The sequence below is a fragment of the Chaetodon auriga genome, chromosome 21, assembly GCF_051107435.1.
Source record: "Chaetodon auriga isolate fChaAug3 chromosome 21, fChaAug3.hap1, whole genome shotgun sequence".
Taxonomy (NCBI): Eukaryota; Metazoa; Chordata; class Actinopteri; order Chaetodontiformes; family Chaetodontidae; genus Chaetodon; species Chaetodon auriga.
In genome coordinates this window covers 380001-400365 of record NC_135094.1, presented here as the reverse complement: position 1 = coordinate 400365, position 20365 = coordinate 380001, and the positions used below count along the sequence as shown (strand labels likewise).

General features: G+C 47.1%; 2 protein-coding genes across 7 annotated transcripts in view; both read right to left on the bottom strand.

Annotated features, from left to right (window-relative positions):
* Window positions 1-2: 2 nt before the first annotated feature.
* On the bottom strand, window positions 3-7195 carry LOC143340033 (zinc finger Y-chromosomal protein 1-like). Of its 2 annotated transcripts, none has more exons than XM_076761622.1 (4): window positions 7043-7195; window positions 5958-6650; window positions 3356-3712; window positions 3-1815 (listed from the first exon to the last, which is right to left on the bottom strand). In XM_076761622.1, exons 2-4 carry the CDS (start codon window positions 6190-6192, stop codon window positions 395-397), a joined length of 2013 nt encoding a protein of 670 aa, XP_076617737.1. In that variant the 5' UTR covers window positions 6193-6650; window positions 7043-7195; the 3' UTR covers window positions 3-394. The 2 variants fall into 2 exon arrangements, with proteins under 2 accessions (XP_076617737.1, XP_076617736.1); XM_076761621.1 differs by having other exon boundaries at window positions 5958-6206.
* Window positions 7196-8353: 1158 nt separating this feature from the next.
* LOC143339665 (receptor-type tyrosine-protein phosphatase mu-like) overlaps window positions 8354-20365 on the bottom strand; it is a 115028-nt gene continuing 103016 nt past the window's right edge. For all 5 annotated transcript variants that reach the window (XM_076761021.1, XM_076761022.1, XM_076761023.1 and 2 more), the window contains 11 exons: window positions 20097-20194; window positions 18351-18467; window positions 17641-17795; window positions 17395-17530; window positions 15752-15901; window positions 15228-15401; window positions 14929-15060; window positions 14249-14374; window positions 12196-12359; window positions 11816-11951; window positions 8354-11367 (listed from right to left, as the gene is read on the bottom strand). In XM_076761021.1, the coding sequence (XP_076617136.1) occupies window positions 11314-11367; window positions 11816-11951; window positions 12196-12359; window positions 14249-14374; window positions 14929-15060; window positions 15228-15401; window positions 15752-15901; window positions 17395-17530; window positions 17641-17795; window positions 18351-18467; window positions 20097-20194 (1442 nt within the window). In that variant the 3' untranslated portion in view covers window positions 8354-11313. The remainder of the gene's footprint in view (window positions 11368-11815; window positions 11952-12195; window positions 12360-14248; window positions 14375-14928; window positions 15061-15227; window positions 15402-15751; window positions 15902-17394; window positions 17531-17640; window positions 17796-18350; window positions 18468-20096; window positions 20195-20365) is intronic.

Sequence of the window (20365 nt, the reverse complement as noted above, 5' to 3'; positions counted from 1 at the left end):
AGTCAACCAATCAGCTGTCTCCGTTTATTTGATTACAACAAAAAAAAAACTTCTGACAAGAGTCACGATTAATTAATCTGAGGAGGAGGAGGAGAGGAACTCTTGAGGAAGACCATGTGATCCAGCTGAAAGCTCCCGCAGAGTTTAATTCAAATATTCGAAGTAGCGTTTGTTTCTGAAGTCGTTCAATGATTCGTCGATGCTCACCACCTGGACTACCAGCGCCTCCTTCTGTCGGAGGTTCTCCAACGTTCTCGCGTGTTCTCAGGTTCAGTTTGTCAGCACAAACCGTCAAACATCAGACCGCCTCTACATCTCCAGCTTCAGGATGCAAAGGCAGAAAGCAGGAGGGCGGGACGTTCTGAGCGTGCTCGGTTCAGATTGTGGTTTCCGGTCAGGTGGTGACGAGCTGAACGCCGTCCGTCTCGTCGCTCGCCTCGCAGCCCTCGGTCACGGCATCGACGGCCACCACCGTCTCTTCCTGTTTGTAAGTCAGGGCGGGCATCATGTCGTCGTCGAACAGGATGGGCGGGGCTTCCTCTGTGGGTGCCGTCCCCACGCCGTGCATGCGCTTCCTGTGCTGCTGCAGGTTCCCGCTGCGGTTGAAGCGGGCGGTACAGAGGTCGCAGGCGAACGGGCGCTCCCCGGTGTGGATGATGACGTGTCTGGCGAGCTGCGAGCGGCACTTCTTGTCTTTGCCGCAGATGTGGCAGATGAAGCTCTGCGGCAGGCGCTCTCCATTGGCGTGGACGACCTCGCGGTGCCTCTTCAGGTGACTCAGGCGCCTGAAGCTGCGGCTGCAGAAGTCGCAGCCATACGGTCGGATCTCGCTGTGGATCAGGGAGTGACTTGCCAGCAGAGACTTGAATTTGAAAACTTTGCCGCAGATTGGACACGGGAACGTCTTGGCCTCCGCCGAGCTCTTCCTGCGTCCGATGCTGTGCGGCGCCTCGTTCACTCTGACCCTCAGGTGAACGCGTATGTGGTGCTGCTTCAGGCAGGTGGCGCGCTGGAAGCTGCGCAGACAGATGCCGCAGCGGTGGGGTTTGTCGCCCGAGTGGATGCGGGAGTGAGCGGCGAGGAGCGCTTCAGATTTCATCCGCTTCCCGCAGACGTCGCAGGCAAACGGCGCCTCGCACTGCCGGTCCTCCTCGCCATTCGCTCGGTTGCAGTGGACCAGGGTTTTATGGCGCTTGAGCTGGTACTGCCGGCCGAATTTGCGTCCGCAGATGTCACAGAGGTGCGGCCGTTCTCCGGTGTGAGTCTGGAAGTGGATGGACAGCTGCGACCTGCATTTGAACTCCTTGCCGCAGAAGTCGCAGAGCAGCGAGCTCGACCGCTGGCTCTCTACGGCGCCGTCGACATGGGTGATCTTCTTGTGGTGCTCGAGGTCATTGGTCCTCATGTAGGCTTTGGGGCAGAGGTCGCAGCGGTGAGGTTTCACCCCCGAGTGGATGACCTCGTGGGTTTTCAGCCGGGACCTGCAGCTGAAGGTTTTCCCACAGACGGCGCACAGCCAGGCCTGAACCTCGCGCTGCTTCTCCAGCTTGGCGACGCCGTTGGGATGTAACCGGTTCAGGTGGTGTTGCAGGTTGTCGCGGCGGTTGAAGCGCAGGTCGCATAGGTGGCAGGCAAACGGCTTCTTCCCCGTGTGGATAAAGGAGTGTCGGGCCAGACTCGACTTGTTCTTCATCACTTTACCGCACACGTCACACATGGTGGTACCGGGCTCCAGCTTCACCACATGAAGAGCTGCATGCTGGGACTCTGAGTCCAACTGAACGTCCTCAAGGGCCGAGGGGCGAGAGTGGACACCTGATGGGGAAACACAGAGAGGACATCAGAGGATAAAGATTTTAAAGATGAATTCAACAAAAGACAAACTTTTCAGAGAAATTCTGAAACTGATTTCTGTCAGAGAGAAAGAAACTGACAGCTGATCCAGGATCAGACCACATGAGACACATGGTCTCAGTCTGTCCTTCAGGTCCTGACCTCTGGACAGAAAAGCTCATCATTCATTGTCTGATCCTCTGAGACGTTTGTGAGAAACTTAATAATAATTATTAATCGTAATCATTCAGAAACTGCTGAAATAAAAAAGCACATGAATAAAAAGAAAAATCAAATGAAACAAAAATAAAATTAAAAAATTGAAATAAAGTAAATGTATTATATAAACGTTCTTTGTTCTCTTCAATCGTGTGAAATCCAAATGAACCTGATGAGCACAGAACCTCTCAGAGCGCTGCTGATAAAACCCACCGAGAACAAAACCAGCACGAGGAGACCAAAGGAGCCTGAGGGTGACGAGGACATCCAGGCCCGGGGCCGGACTCCAAGCAGCAACGCCCTCAGGAGCGACATACAAGAGGAATTCAACCGTTTCAGGATGGACATAAATCGAAGGTTAGAAAGCGCAGCCGTGACTTTGTCTGTAACCACGGCGCCAGGCTGACTGAAGCAGCAACGCGGCGAAGAAATGGAGACGGTTAACGGCGAGTTAGAGGACGCTTCGCTTCAGCCTCTCAAACAACAGAGAGAGAAAATAATGGAACTGGAAGGAGGTCACGCCGTCACAACATCCGCATGTACGCCATCAAAGAAGGGCCCCACAGCTCAGGATGAAAGGTTTCAGGGTCCGTCCTGTTGACTTTCAAAGCTCTCAGAGCGGCCTGGGACAGAACCTGTGAGGGTCCCAGGTGAACCACGAGCTCAGAGACAATCCTCAGACAGAAACAGATTCCAGCCAAGATGAGGATTCAGCCTCGACAGCGGCACCACAGAAGTGTGCGAGGACGCGTTTCAAGAAGGCGGATCTGTTTGACCTTTTCAACAACACTTCAGACAGCCTGCAGGAGAATAACGAGAAAGGACCCGCGTCTTCAGAGAATAAGGAGTGCAGAGGTCAAAGGTTACGGATTGATACACTGAAAATAACGATCAATCGATGGAACGATTTGCTGTCCTCATGAGACTGAAATATGACTTCTGCACAGTGAGGTGGACCATGTGGACAAGACGCTGTCAGGACGAGTCACGACGTCCTCGTCCTCAGACTGTCTTTATCTTTAAAGGGACATTTCCTGCCAGGTGTGGCGGGCGGCATGGAAACTCTTCTGAAAATCTGGATTTCATGTTGTGGGACCGTTTAAGTTTCTCGTTATTGAAAAGGCAACAAAATTTAAGTAACAGAAAAGAAACCGAATAAATACAAATAAAAAAAGAAATAAACAAATAAGAAAATAAACAATTCAACAAAAAACTAGAAAACATTTAACAAAAAGAAAAACAAAGTTTCAAATTTCTAATCAGATTTTTCAGGTGAGACCTGAAGTCTGACGTCCTCACTCACCTCCTTCAGATGGAGTCCAGGTGGGATCACCTGTGTCCTCCTCCACCATGTCCTCCTCCTCCTCCTCCTCCTCCTCCTCCTCCTCCTCCTCCATCTCCTCGTCCCGTTGGTGCTCAGTCACAGGTGTCACTCGGCGGAGGCGGCGCTGAGCTGGACTCCGCCGGGCGCCGTTGGAGCTCCCAGGAGGTGGTCTCCTCTGGGACCTGGACCTGGTCTGGGTGGGTTTGGGGGAGAGTCTGACGGCGGGCTGGACGGTTCTGGTCCTGGTCCGGTTGGTGGTACAGTGCTGCAGTAGAGCACCGCCGTCCGGTCCATCCGGTCTGACGGCGAAACACTGCAGCAGCATCGCAGACGAGCCTGCAGGCAAGAGCGAGGACAGTAAAACCGACGTGAGCCTCAGCCCGTCTCCACAGCCTCCACGAGCTCCAGCATAAAGCTGAAAACCGATCTCGTCACTTCGGCCTTCAACTGGCCGGGACTTCCTGTCACTGGCCTGAAACCACTTCCTTTCCTGCTGTGTGACCAATAAAGTCTCATCTTATCTTAAACTTTGTGCTTTGCCTTCTTTTAACCAGAAGTCTTTTAAACTTATTTTACCTCATTTTACACATTCTGTGATTCTATGAACCCATATTTGAACATTTTACTCTGTGACTTTAAGCATTGTATATTTTTAATATTGTATATTTTTACTTTTGTCCTTATTCTGTCTTACTTTGACGATGAGTATAAAGTGGGTTTAATCTTATTGTCCTTTCACTGTCTTCATGTCCACTCTAGCTGTGTCCCAATTCAGCGGCTGCATCCTTCGGAGGACCCAGCCTTCGCGGTCTCCGGAGGCTGCGTCCTTCGAGGATCCTCCGTCGGCCGCATCAACTATCGGTAAATGGGACGGTCTAGCCTTCAGAGCGTTTCCTGATTGCGTCACGACGTCATAACTTCTTCCCTCCTAACCCGGGAAAAACACACGTACGGGGTGCAGAGATGCACCCGTACAGCTGCTATCGCTTGTAAGAGGCGCGAAATGTAGCCTATTATACAACTTACAAATTGACCTGATGTGAAAATCTTCACAGCTTCAATAAGATATTAGTTGACATGCGAGCTTGTAACATTTGTAAGTGAAGGGTTTTAATAAGTCTAACAGTTAACTGAGCTCCTCATATCAACAGGTCGCCATTATTAAAAAAAAAAAAACAATTGGTGCGCAAAGCATTTTGGGATATGGGAGGCCGTGAAGGATAGTAGCGCTACATCCTCTGAATACAGGGAAAAGGAGGACGCATTTGTCGGCTGCAATTGGAGGATACTTCGAATTTGGACGAATTGGGACAGCCTTCGCGCAGCGTTGTGACGTAATTGGCCTTCAAATCCATCCTGCGAAGGACGCAGCCGCTGAACTGGGACACAGCTGTTGTCTCCTCTTTGTGGTTCATTTCTGTGTTGAGAGAACTTTGAGCTGCGCTTCCTGTTTGAAAGGTGCTTTACAAACAAAGTTTCTCATTATTAAAGAAGCAAACTGATCAGCCTGACAAAACCCAGGACACCCACACACACACACACACCCACACACACACACACCCACACACACACCCACACCCACACACACACACCCACACACCCACACCCACACCCACACACACACACACCCACACCCACACACACCCACACCCACACACACACCCACACACACACACCCACACCCACACACACCCACACCCACACCCACACCCACACACACACACCCACACCCACACCCACCCACACCCACACCCACACCCACACACACACCCACACCCACACCCACACCCACACCCACACACACACACCCACACACACACACCCACACACACACACACACCCACACACACCCACACCCACACACACACACACACCCACACACACACCCACACACACCCACACCCACACACACCCACCCACACCCACACCCACCCACACCCACACACACACACCCACACACACACACACCCACACACCCACACCCACACACACACACCCACACCCACACACACACCCACACACACACCCACACCCACACCCACACACACACCCACACCCACACACACACACACACACACACACCCACACACAGAGGAAATAAATACACTTCAATTAACTCTGAAATTGGTCTGAAGTCAGATCAGCTTCTAAGAGACTGTGAAGGCGACTCCAAGCTGAGCAAACTGATCTGTGGTCAGTCTGTGTGCTCTGCTGCCACCTGCTGTCAGTTCAGCCGGCTGTTAATCAACCTGCTGATTGGACAGGCATTTCTTCTTCTGGTGTTCTGGACCTTCAAACCTTCACAGTCAGAACTCAGAGTCACTGAGTGTGACATCACTTCCTGAGGTGATCATCACCGCTGATGTCCAATCAGAACAAACCTTCAGACAAAGACACTTTGACTTAATGAGAACAAATACAGTATAAAAAATGTCTCCGTGGTAACAACACATCCTGCTTCCACAACTTAAAGCATCATGGGAACTGTAGTTCCAAACAGAATCGACTCTACAGCTGTGCTTTCCTAAAAACAGCAGACTTGTTCTGACACACAAGTCACATGTTTGCAGGTGTGTCTCACCTGTGTGTCTCCAGCTGAGCTGCTGAGTCAGCAGGTCCACCTGGACAGCAGCGTCTCTCCTCTCTGCTGAGTCGCTCTGGCAGCCCACCTCCCTCCTCTCCTCCTCTGGACTCTCCCATTGGCAGCCCACCTCCCTCCTCCTCTCCTCCACCTCTTCCTCCTCCTCCTCCTCTCTCAGCAGGAAGACACAGAGTTGTTCTCCTCCTTCAGGAGGCTCCAGGAGTCCAGACGACATTTTTCAAACAGGACCTGAACACAGACACATCATGTATTCACTCACTCATTCACTCATTTGTTCATTTGTTCACTCACTTGTTCACTCTGTCAATATTCCTTCTTTCATTGAAAATATTCAGACTGGACAGATGTGTGACGTTTAGTCAAACAAAGGGTTCAAATTTATCCCACTTTTTTTCTACTCTTAGAGGCTAACGGGTTAGCTTTAGCTCCATGTTAGCCCTGGATGCTGGATGCGGTCTTGGCCTGAGGAGGATTCTGGTGGTTGATCGTCTCTTCAGCTTCTTTCTGACAAACACGAGCTGTTCGCAGACTGAACATGGCCGACCGCCTTCACTTCACCAACCAAACAGCACACAGGTGTCCTGAGAGGAGGCTCCTCGAGACAAAGTTGCTGGTCTTCTGTCCATCAAGTTACAGTGAGAGGTCGTGCTGCTGCTGCTGCTGCTGCTGCTGCTGATGATGATGATAATGATGATGGTGAGGAGGGGGATGAGGATGAGGATGAGGATGATGAGGAGTGCTCGGCCTCAACCTGCTGCCTGTTACACATTTCAATCTAATGGAGGCGATCAGTGGAGTTTTGACTGTCAGCCTGTTGGCGGACTTCCGGCGTTTTATTTTCCACAAATAAACAAAATCACTGTTCATATAAACCCTGTCTGTCTGCCTGCCTGCCTGCTTGCCTGCCTGCCTGTCTGTCTGTCTGTCTGTCTGCTGGAGGAATCGAAAACTTCCTCTTACCGCTCTCACTAATCTCCGCTCACATGCTAACATTAGCACAGTGCTAACATCAGCTAACTAACGTCCCCACAACCCGACAGATTCAATAGTCGTGTCCGTCTTACCTGCGAGCTGAGCGGGTCACGTAGTGTGAGTGAGGAGGCTCAAATGTTAGGCAGCGATTTAACACAAAAAGCAGATTTAACTCCGGTCAGAAAAACACCAAAACTGCGCCGACACAACAGGCTGCACCGGATACACTTGTCGGGCTTCTTCTCAGCTTCCGACAGGATGTCCGCCGAGGTGCGTTCACGGTGCCCCTACAGGTCAGAACACGCACTGCAACCGACGGTGGAGTTTAAATACATATCAGTAAAACAGTAAGAAACCATCAGGGCTTGAGCTAAAGATTGGTTTAGTAAAGATTAACCTCACAGTTATTATCTCAATAAACTACTCTGTAAAATTTCTGAAAATTTTTGAAAATGTCACAATTTTGTCCAAAACAAAAAGATATTCAGTTTACTGTGATATCAGAAGAATATATATCAATATGAATTTCACAGGAGTACAAGTACAAAGCCTTCACTCACTGTGTCACGTTACCTCGATGAGTTTATTGTGTACATGTATTCTCAGGTGGACCGACTCACAGTCGGGTTCCGGAAAGGATTCGAGTTTACCTGCCACTGCAGTCAGTGTGTCCATCCAACTGCTGCAGTCTGGATAAGACCTTCAGGTCTGCGAGCCAATAGGAAGAAGCGAGTGGTCAGGTATGAGACTCCTCACCTGTTCGTCTTCCACAAAGGAATAAAAGTAAATGTGCTTCAAGGTTTAATTCATCTCCTTTAGTCTCAAAATGAGATTCTGATGAAGATCTGTGTTAAAAATCATCTGTGGCATAAAATCCAGAAAGACGACAGAGTGAAACTGAGTGGATGAACCATCTTCAGTCTGTCAGAACCACCTTTGTACCAACGCTAACATTTTAACATTAACATGTAGCCTGAACATTAGCATTTTAACTTTGCCATGTAGCCTGAACATTAGCATTTTAACTTTGCCATGTAGCCTGAACATTAGCATTTTAACATTAGCATGTAGCCTGAGCATTAGCATTTTAACATTAGCATGTAGCCTGAGCATTAGCATTTTAACATTACTATTTTAGCTTCAGTATTTTATCATTAGCAGAAAGTGAGAAAACAGTGTGATTGACTTAATGCTAAACATTAGTCAGCTAATGTTCAAGGTGATCCGATCATATTTGGTCATGTTTGTTCAGGAAGTAAAAAATATGACAAAACAATTTAATTTCCTTGGACTCTTGACACTTGGACATTTGCAGGAGGCTACTAACACTACTTCCTGGTTGACTCGCAGGCTCTGACTTGAGTTTTGATTGGCTGCCCTACAAACGCACACACAATTGATCATACAGTTTAAGAGTGTATACACATTTTTATTTGTAGTATTTTGGAATCATACAACATAAATAAAAGCTTTCATTACAATAATGTTCTTATCAGCACCAGCGCCACACATTAACAGGGTTCAATCAAAACCACAACCATACACAGCCAGGGTTAGACAACCCAGAGCGGTTTATAACCAGGATGACACCCAACCCAGAGCACGGGTCAGCCGGGTTACAACGAAACCAGAGCATGCGTCAGCTGGGTTATGGCGAGCCCAGAGCATGCGTCAGTGGCGTTAGGTAGCTTTCTGGTCTAATTGTGGCTCTGATGGCGGAACATTAAAATCTTCCGACATGATTGTCTCTCTCTGTGTGCTTCACAAGAACGACGACGACAACATCAACACTGAGAACAACTGAAGGAATAAATATTCTTCTTCCTGCTTCCTCCTGCTTTATTTACATTATTAACAGCTCGCCTCCATCTCTGTCCAAAACCAAAACCACCAACCAGCATCATCCAGCCGAGGAGAACACAAACAGAAGAAAACCTGAAAACACAGAACCTGAAGGGGATCAGGGAAAACATGTGGATTCATTCTGGATTTACCCAAAGGAAAGACGACGATTCTGTTCCAGTTCAAGTCTTTGAATTTGCAGCAGGAAAGATCAAACACCACCGAAGAAGACAGACAAATGGACGGACAGCGGCTCTTAACACAAGCGTCTGTGTGCTGTTACGTATTTTTATGTTTCTCAGGGTTAGGGTTATGTCTCATCTCAGCTCAGGGTCCACTGTAGTTTGTCAAATATTCAGTGAACTGTCATGTTAGCATGTTAGCCTAACCTGTTCGCTAACGGTGCAAACATAATCATAAATAAGCTCCGTTACCTTTCTTATGCTGGGATGTAGTCACTTTAAAGCCAGGGCCCATCTCCCCGCACGCAAAAACTCCACCAAAACTAGCCCCCCCCCCCCCCCCCAATCTTTGCAAGACGTGACATCGCTCATGATTGGTTGAAATAAAATGCTAACAGGTGCAGGATGGATGTCAATTAAAACTCAGTACGATAAAACAACGGACAGTTCTCTAAGCCCGCCCCCTCAGTTGCTGTTGTACCTGTCACTCAGATTTCAACGTTGGTCGCTAGCTAGCTAACTGAGCTAAAGTTATCTCCATTAGTTGGTTCTCCAGCTGACTGTAAAAGTGTCTGACTGCTGCTGTTGCTTTGCATGATTTGTGGACCGTCTGGTGAATCCCGATTTTCTCACACTTGTTGTCATTTTATCATCTCACTGTCGTATGATTGGGTTTCTTGACCTCTAACTTCTGAAGGATGCAGCTGAAAATTAGCCAGCTAGCTGCACATCCACAGAAATGTTAATGAATGTGAATTGTCCTTATAAATAAACAAACGAAATGCACTTGGAGGCTACACCCATGATAATATGCTAACAGAATGAGGCCAATGCTAACAGGTAAACAGTCCAATAATCCTCACGTTAATGATCCTCACATTACTGATCCATGTAGAAGATCATAAATCAATAAAAAAAAAGGTCCGACTGTAAGACCGTTGTTTCATCCTAACATAAGGCTGTTTAACTGCTCACTCAGTTTACATCCCTGAATAATCAAATCGGTCATAAACAGCATGTTTCATCTTTAGCTTTCAGGGTACAAGGCTTTTAGGATGAGGACTAACGGACTAATCTGAGAAACATGTTATCAAACATGAGTTTGTCCACAGCGTGACGTCCTCAACATTAGCATAAAATCTACTTGCACCAGGACAACTCACACAGCTGATGTGCTGGTAGCGAGCAGAGTTTAATTAAGCTAATGATATGCTAACTCCCAGGCTTGGAAGTGACGCAAGGTAGTTAGCCAGACATGCTAACATTAGCAGCATGCATTAGAGCATATAAACAGACTGGTGCTAACTTACTGCATACTGTGTACAATGAACAAAGTGCTGCAGTACCAGCAGACTGCTCACAGTCAAGTACTCAAACTAAACGTCTTCTCTGCGTCACCTGACCGCGTCACCTGACTGTGTCACTCACAAGGTGACGCTTGACAGTCGCTGTTTGGGGGAGGGGCTTAGTGAATGGTCAGTTATCAGGACAGCTGGTGATGCATTCTGTTGACCAATGAACTGATTGATCACAAATCATTTCAGCTCTAATTAAACCTCACAAAGACTCGATGAGCTCTGATGTCACAAAGCTCTGCGGCCAATCAGACGTGACGTTGTTGTTTAAAACCTGATGAAAAGACGAAAATACTCTTAAACTGAACTCATTCAGAGATTTTACTGTTTCATGTGAATTTCTTTTTCTTCTCATCCTCCTGCTAGGTGCCATCGCGCTCTTTAAAGGACCACACCAGTGTTCCCAGTCAGCCCAGTCCATCCTCTGTGTTTACATCACTGTTTTTAAACGTGTCCTCGTAATATGAGAACTTTTGTTTTCTTATGAGATGTTTGATTGCTAAATATTCCAAAAGCTGAAATGTTGTTTGTCTTAAAGCCGCTGCTTTAGTTCGAAGAGGAAACACAAAGACACAGGGATGAAGAGGCGGTGAGTTTGGGTGTGTCGGGACAGGTGAGTTCAGGCAGATCCTTGGAGTCTGTCACCTGAACAGGATGCTCCACTCGGACGTAAAAAATGAACCCGGTGAAGCTTCACGTCTGACGGCGTTTTGGTTCCTTTACTTTACGACAAAAACAATAAAACACGAGAGGTTGAACACGACAGAGTGACGCACGGTGAGAACAGCTGGAGGCCGGCGTGTCAAACAAGGCAGTGCAAAAACATCCTCCTCCTCTTCCTCACTTCACTTCCGTCAGTCCACCCTCCTCTTGCTCCTCTCCTTCAGTCAGTAGTAGACCTCCTCTCCCTCCTCTTCCTCCTGTCAGACTGAGCGCAGCATCATAACGATGAAGAGGAAGATGAAGGAGTGTCTGTCGTTGAGGCTAAGCAGAGTTGAGATACTCCAGAGCGACTTCATAACAGAATTTATACTGTTCCTGTAGAGAGGCACAGAGGTCAGAGGTCACCTTCATCCTTCATCATCACAACAACAACAACAATCTATTCATGACAATAACACTATTGTATATATCATAAAATATAACAAATATTATACATGTATGCAATACTACTCTTTTCATTTGTAAAACATATCATTTTCAATTCAGAGGGATATTTACGAACAAATGTACAGTGTGTACCACATATATGTATAAATATATATAAACAACAACAACAGTAACAATGACTTTGTAGTAAACACTAAAAGTCACAGAAACTAATCGAATAATTAAAAACAGAAGTGAGCAAAATAAAAGCAAAATATGAATTTCAAACAATAATTACACATTGTTTTAATGAAGTATGTGTGTGTGTGTGTGTGTGTGTGTGTGTGTGTGTGTGTGCGTGCGTGCGTGTGCATGCGTGTGTGTGCGTCTCAGTTACCAGCAGGTCCACCATGTTTGGCTTGTTGTTTCTCAGCGTTTTAACAGCGTGGAAAACATCGACGCAGCGCTGCTGTCGCAACATCTCACACACAATACTGATACTGCAGAAAACACCACTGCGACCTCCTCCATTACTGAGGAGGAGGAGAGGAGGAGGAGAGGGGAGAGGGGAGAGGAGGAGAAGAGAAGGAGAGATTCAGAAGAAGTCCAGGCAGGGTGTTTTTTCCACTTGTCACCACTAGATGGAGACAAACCATCACTGATGACAGAGGAGAACCATCAGCTCAGTATTCTTTGTACTTTGTACTGTATCAGCAGTACTACATTGCAGTAGTGACTCTAGTACTACATCCAGTACTGTATTTTGTGAATTCTTACAGGCAGTGGACCACAGTGCGTCCCTCTCCCCCATCGTACTCCTCCTGCCATTTGTCCACCTGGTGAACCAGTTTGAGGAAGGAGCGCTTGGAGACCGGCGTGTCGCGGTACATCGGCCAGCCCAGGAACTGGAACTGCTGCACCATGCGGTACCCGTCCTGTGGCTGGGACACACAGGGAGGACAGGAGGGTCAAAACAAGCTCACCCCAACCGCACCTCAGGTCGGTCAGGGTGAGGAAAAGAAGCACGCCCCGAGGTAAAATCATGTAGGGAAGGAGGAAGAGCTGAAAGGAGGTTAAAATCAAACACACCCTAACCTAAATGTTGACAGGTTGGAAGGCTGTAAGGAAGCAAAGAAGGAAGCACAGAAAGTAACAAAGGAAAGGAAAGAAGGACATAAGCAAGACATAAAGAGATACAAAGTGGAACAAAGGAGTGAGGGGAAAAAGAAAGTGTTAAGTAATGAAAGAATGAGATACAGAGAGGAATGGAAAGTAAAAAAGGATAGAGGGAAGGAGAGGAGGAAGTGAGCAACAAATGTAAGGAGTAAAGAAAGTCTGACGGAAGCAAAGGAGGGAAGGAGAGAAGGAAAGAGAAAGGAATAGGGAAGGCAAGAAGGACTGAAAGGAGGGAAGGAAGCAAAGAAGGGGGTGAGGAAGGAACGGAGGAAGAAGGGAAGGAAAGGAGTACAGGCAGGAACAAAGGAGGTAAGAGAGGTAAACAGAGAGAATGAAGGCGGTGGGGCAAGTGACAGATGGAAGATAAACAGATCCTAACATAAACGTGAGCAGACAGGGAGGAGAAAGGGTTCAAATCAAACGCACCAAAAGCTAAATCTGACCTGCCACAGCGAGGCGGGTGGGGAGGGGGGGTCTGGATCAAACGCAGCTGAAATTTTGTGGGACACGGGGAGGAAATGAAGCACAAATCAAACACCACACAATCTAAACTCAGCCCGATGGGGAGGTGAAGAGGTTTAAATCAAACGCATTCTGATCTAAATTTGGCGAAGCAGGAAAGAAATCGAGGTTTGGATCAAACACAAGCACAGCTGAACGTTAGCAGACAGAAATCAAACACGCTCTGAACACCTGAGGGCGTAAAGGGGGTCGAAATGAAACAACCACAGACCGACAGAGCCGGATTCTGTTCTGCTAGCGCAGCTAACACGTCGACTAACGTCTGATCACAGCTCTAATGAGCAAGAAACACCAGACTGTCGCTAACAAGCTAACGCTGCCTTCTCCTGACTTTAGGCGCTAACAAACTAGTTTTTTTTTTTTTTTTTCATTTCATCTGACTGTGCACTTCACCCGGCATCCACTAGTGATAGCTAGCATCAGTAGCATCAGCTACTTGAACTTATAGTATGAGATGACTGTGGTCGATATTAGCAATATCAACCACTGGTGCCAGCTAGCATCAACTGGATCTGATGTAACAACCAAGAGCTAAGCTGATGTCAGCTAATGTCAGTGTCACATACAAACTGTGCTCTAGAGCTACAAATCTAATCTTTGTTGCTAACAAGCTAATGTTAACATTGAACAAGCTTGAAAGCTAACATGCTAATAACTTTGGTTTCTCTGTGCACTTTAAAGGCAACAACTCTCAACCACCATGAACATCAATATGTCAATATGACTTCCTATGAAACTCTCAGCTAGCAACAGTTAGCATCAGCTAGCATCAACTGTTGTAGAAATTACAGAAATAAGCATAAATAAAGACAGTATGTGGATATTTTGTTAGGGCCAACAGATACTGTAGTTTGTATAAATGGAAAACCTTCGAGAACACCAACACTCAATGTCTTCTAAACAAACATGGACAACAACCAGCAGCTTAAAGTGTTCAGAAACAGAGACTCAGACTCTACCCATCAAACACTGCACGGTTTTACCTGCTGACTGTCAACACCAGCTGACCCAGTCTGGAACACACCTGGTCCTACTTGGTCTCAACAGTTGTCTCAATCAGATTCATGACGAGATACAGTCCTGATGTGTGATAGTGATAGAAGGGAGGAGGGAGAGTATAAAAGAAACGCACCCTGGCCGTGTTATAGATCCTGAAGATGCGGCTGATGACGTCCTCCTCCAGATCCGCAGAGACAAACTCCACCTGCAGGGAGCCGAGACGATGGAGGCCGTTCTCCGGCCAGTACTGAGGACAGAGCTGAGACACAGACAGACAGACAGACAGACAGACAGGCAGAGAGACAGACAGGCAGACAGACAGACAGGCAGACAGGCAGACAGACAGACAGACAGACAGGCAGACAGACAGACAGGCAGACAGACAGACAGGCAGACAGACAGACAGATTGACTTCCTTCTCTTCATGGAGTCATTTCTTGTCTTTACAACTTACTTTACTGTTTCTCACCACTGTTCCACACACAGCAGGTCAAACAGACGAGATGGACTCAGATTTGACTGAAACGTCTCATTTCTGTATTTATTGTATCATGAACAAGAATTGATTATGATATACAATTGATCGTAATATAGAATTGATTGTAATTGATAACTGACACATAAGACGTGGTTACAGAGGTTCCACTCAGTGTGCATGTGTGTGTTTGTAGATGTGTGTGTGTGTGTGTGTGTGTGTTTGTAGATGTGTGTGTGTGTGTGTGTGTGTGTGTGTGTGTTTGTAGATGTGTGTATGTGTGTGTTTGTAGATATGTGCGTGTGTGTGTTTGTAGATGTGTGTGTGTGTATGTTTACCTGTGCAGGGTCGACATCGTTCAGCATGACGATGGACGTACAGTGATAGTCGAGGACCAGACGCCAGAAGTCTTTCACTGTGTTGGGCAAAGGATGCTGGGTAACGATGAACGCTGACGGCTGTTTGTAACTCTGCAACAGTTAAAACATATATGACCACGCAGCAGGAAATGACATCACACAGACAGACAGAGAAGATCATGTGGTGCAATTGAAAGCTCCAGCACAGCCACTAAATAGACCTGGTGGGGTGTGTGTGTGTGTGTGTGTGTGTGTGTGTGTGTGTGTGTGTCACATACGTCCATCAGCGCAGCGTTGATGTAGTTGGAGCTCTCTCCGTCGATGGTGATGAGGAACGGCAGGCAGCGGTCCGGAGGCAACACATCCATGCAGCGGTTCTTCTCGTGGTTTCTGGGCAACAGAGCGATGCTGCAGTCCTCCACCCGCAGCGTGGGCGTCACCATGTTCAGAGTCTGCGCACGCACACACCAATACATCATCACTACCATCATCACTATGTGAAATAGGTGAAATCAAAGGTGTAAAATTGGTGTTTTCTAGGCGACTTGCTCGCGTTTCTCCTGCAGACGTGATGTTTACTAATAAACTGATGACCCTTGAATGCATCGTGAACTCTGTTAATGAGTTGATGAGTTTACAAACACGAACATGATGAACTTTAATGAACTCATAAATGTCTCTAAAAGGCTCTGAGGCGTCTTTGGTCCTCGTTAAAGACTCATTAACATTTCTACCTGCACACCTGTTGGTTTGGACACGTTCACTCAGCGTCACATTGAAAGCTCACGGATCAATACTTCACCCTGAACTCCTCTTTGATCTGACTGGAGTTGGTCTGAGGATCCAACCGGTTCATCTCGTAGTAAACCGACCGCAGCTGATTGGCTGGAATCGCCGTGTCACCACAGAGACACGCCTCCAAGATGGCGTCATGGATGAAGACGTACTGCTCCTAGTAGACAGAGAGGTTTAAGATGAGCTCACCTCTTCCTCAGCCCTCCTCCTCCTCCTGTCAGCTTTGACTGACAGGAGCAGAAATGTCACTTCATAAATGATTTATGTCAACGCACAGAGGAGGAGGAGGAGGAGGAGGAGGGGGAGGAGGGTGGCCAGAAAAAACAGATGAGTGACATTAAAAGTTAGACAGCGAAGGTCGTCACTGCGTCCGTTTCTGTCACTTCCTGTCAGTCAGCGTCTGATGAACAGTGGTCAGACGTTACTGCAGAGACTCAAACTCTTTGAGACGCTCCGTCGAGTTTAGAAGAGAGAAAAATACAACAACAACAAAACAACAACAACAACAAATCAACAACAACAACAACAACAACAACAAAACATGACAACAAAACGACAATACAAAACAACAAAACAATGACAACAAAACAACAACAAAACAACAACAAAACAACAACAAAACATGACAACAAAACGACAATACAAAACAACAAAACAATGACAACAAAACAACAACAAAACAACAACAAAACAACAACAAAACATGACAACAAAACGACAATACAAAACAGCAAAACAATACAAAACAACAACAACAAAACATGACAACAAAACAACAATACAAAACATGACAACAAAACGACAATACAAAACAACAACAAAACAACAACAACAAAAACAACATACATTAGAAACTGAAAGTCAAAAGTCTGAAAGTTTGTCTTCATTCTGTGTCTCGTCCCTTTGTCTCTGCATCTTTTGACATTTGGACCAAATACAAGCTCATCCACTGTCTCCTCATTGTCTCCTCATTGTCTCCTCAGTGTCTCCTCATTGTCTCCTCAGTGTCTCCTCATTGTCTCCTCAGTGTCTCCTCAGTGTCTCCTCATTGTCTCCTCATTGTCTCCTCAGTGTCTCCTCATTGTCTCCTCAGTGTCTCCTCATTGTCTCCTCATTGTCTCCTCAGTGTCTCCTCATTGTCTCCTCAGTGTCTCCTCATTGTCTCCTCATTGTCTCCTCAGTGTCTCCTCAGTGTCTCCTCAGTGCTGGTATTTTCTGGTAATTTTGGTGGCAGTTTTCTTCCTTGTATGTTGACAAATCTCTTCATATCTGATATCTGCAGACCACCGTGTGTGTGTGTGTGTGTGTGTGTGTGTGTGTGTGTGTGTGTGTGTGTGGGGTATACTGTCTGTATATCATGTTACAATTACAATGAGTCATTTGGCAGACGCTTTTATCCAAAGCGACGTACATATGAGATTTTCATACAACACAAGGTTCTAGAACGTTCTAGTACCCTAACGCAACTTTGTGGTCCAACTGGACAAAGGTGCTACGAAGTAGAGTCAATAGAGTTTTTTTTTCTCTCTCTTTTTTTCTTTTTAATTAAAGAATGTTGTGTGTGTGTGTGTGTGTGTGTGTGTGTGTGCATAATATACTGTGTGTATATCATGTTTATGTGTGTGTGTGTGTGTGTGTGTGTGTGTATACCTCAGTCTGGACCATGTTAACCCTTCGTGCTCTCAGTTCTCGGACACAGTTGTAGATGTCCACCACGCCCTCTCTTTCCGCCATGTCCAGCATGATGTCAATCACTATGAAACAACCTGTGCGGCCCGCCCCCGCACTGACACACAAACACACACACATTTATTTCCATTTAAATAAAACATTGTATTGATAAAGCAGTAACAAAGCTCTGATACGTATCAGTGATGAATATTACGCCGTGTGTACCTGCAGTGGACCACCGTGGGGCCGGCGGTTGGTGGCGTTTTGGCTTTGACGCGGCGGATGAAGCCCAGCAGGCCGGTGGCGTGAAGCGGCACACCGTGATCGGGCCAACCGGTGAAATGAAACTGCCGGATCTCCCTGATCTCTGCCACGCCCCTCTGACATCCAAAGGGAGACTCTGAATTATTGAGCTGTAAAACACACTTCACGTTTACCTGTTGATACATTCAGCTTAATGTAATAAACCAGTGTTAACAGCTTCAGCTTGTCTGCACGGCTTCAAAACCCTTCTTCTCACCAACAAAGCCTGAAATCACCCGTTGAGGAGTTCATAGCACATGTTACCCCACGAGAACACAGCGTTCTCAGACTGCAGGCTGCTTCCTAAAGTCTCTGAGAGCAGAACTGGATCCAGAGCTTTCAGCTGTGAAGCTCCTCTCCTGCTGGCTGAAAACGTTCCTCTTACAGCGAGGGCCGGCTCAGGCTTGCCTTGGACCTGCCCCTAGCTGTGCTGCTATAGGCTTAGACTGCCAGGGGACTTCCCATGAGAGTTTTGTGCTCTCTCCTGTCACTTTCTGCAGAGTCTGGATCTGGATCGGCTCCCGCCCCCCGGCTCCTGCTCAACCCCAGTGCTACAGTTCTTCTATTATCACCTCACCTCCTCACATGTGTGTCACAGTGTGTGTGTGTGTGTGTGTGTGTGTGTGTTGTACCTTCTCCACAGCGAAGGTCCGGATCACGTACTCTGACAGCAGCTGAGTCTCGATCAGCGTCACCTTCATGTCGCCGTAGATCTCTGTGTCGTCCGGCCAGTACTTACAACACTTCACCTGCACACACACACACGCATGTACACACGTGCCCACACACACACACACATGCACTGTTGTGTATTCATTCACATTAAACTCAGGCAGGAATAAATGGACTCATTAATTAAACAGAAACAACAGATGATATTAAAATCTCATTAGAGGCTCCGCCCCCTCCCCCCTGCCCCCCCCATTAACAACTAATTACTGCTGTGCCAATCACACTGTCGCTATGGCAACCAGCGGTAGGGGTGGTGGCTGTGACAGAGAAAGACACAGGGAGATAATCAGCACGATCTATCCCAGAACCCCCCTCTGCGGCTCCCTGGTGCCTTCTGGGTAATGAGAGCTGGGACAGGGAGCACGCCTGCAGGTGTGTGTCTGATCTCAGGTTAAATCCTTCAATTTCACGAGGAAGAGGAGTTGGCTTTTTTCCGTCTCACACGAGGAGCGAACAGCATCGGCTGTGTCAAGCTACCTGAGCTTCATCGCTGAGCTTCGCACTCACTGCTCGTCTTCGTCGCGCTGACCTCATTTCTCACAGCGTACCAGTTGCTGATTTATCATCATATTCCCCAAATTCTGTGGCTGCATGTCAGCAGCCTCTCCAGGCTGGAGCGTTCATCATTCATCAAAGAACGAACGACATCCTGACGCTCCACAGCTGTTTGTCCTGAGGGAGGCGCTACAGGACAGACCGAGGAGTCATCGCAGTGTGAAGACGAGGGATGGGATCAGGCTATTTCATGGAAATCTGATGACGACACTTTAAACATTTCCTGTGTAAAAATCAAACTTTGTGATCCAGCTGATGTCACGTCTGAACTCTGAATTCTGAACAGAAAACTGTCATATGTCAGATCTGAAATAGACTCGATACTCTCTAATATATGAAATCATATCACCAATCATCAATGCATCATACTTCCATACGTACTGTATGTGCATGTGAAATATACTCTGTTGTTATGGACATCTTTAATAAACTGAGGTGGGTCCTGCTGTGATCAAGGCTTCTAAACGTCCAGCGTGCTCAGGTTTGTCACCTGTGCTCTGCTTACAATGCTTCTGTGTAAACGAAGGAGTGAGAGTGTGACACGAAGCACATTTGTGATGTACATTATTAAGTTGTGGTTACTCACGTACGTAAAGTAATGATGTGCGCTCGCTGTGAGTGGCGGCTCGGTACGTCACACACGTGTTCACATGTGATCGAAGTGTTCTTTGAAGCACAAGTATGTTAAAGTGACACACGACTCAAACCAGCGACGCGCTCCAGTTTCCATCCACGTTCTGTTTGAGTTTAGTTTGGGATTTAGGAAAGTTCAATGTGTGATTTACACACACACTAAATGGCGATGTGTGTGCGTTCCTCTGTTTGTGAGGACGTGTGTGTGTAACTTTGCATTGTATGTACGGTGGTTGCAGTCACACACACACACACACACACACACACACACACACACACAGCTGCGTGTGTGTGATGCAGTGGAGAATCAACTTTTCCACAGCAGAGAGATGAAAGAGGAAGCAGAGACGTGACAGATGCACTGTGGGAAATGGAGTCCCAAACTTCATCAAAGAGGAAAAGGCAACCAGATGGCCACAACAATCAGTCCGCGTGTGTGTCTGTGTGTGTGGACTCACCCGCCCCACCTCCACCAGGTTGGTTACCATGACGATGGCGGCAGTGTTCTCCTGCCAAACCATCCGCCAGAAATCGTACACAGTCTCCTGCATGGGACCTGAAACACACACAAAGAAAGACAAAAAAACGCACACACACACACACACACACACACACACACACACACACACACAAACAAACACACACGCACAGAGTAAACTTCATATTAGACAGCAGATCAGCAGGCGACACCAGAGCTGTACATGAATTATAATGACTCCTTTAATTA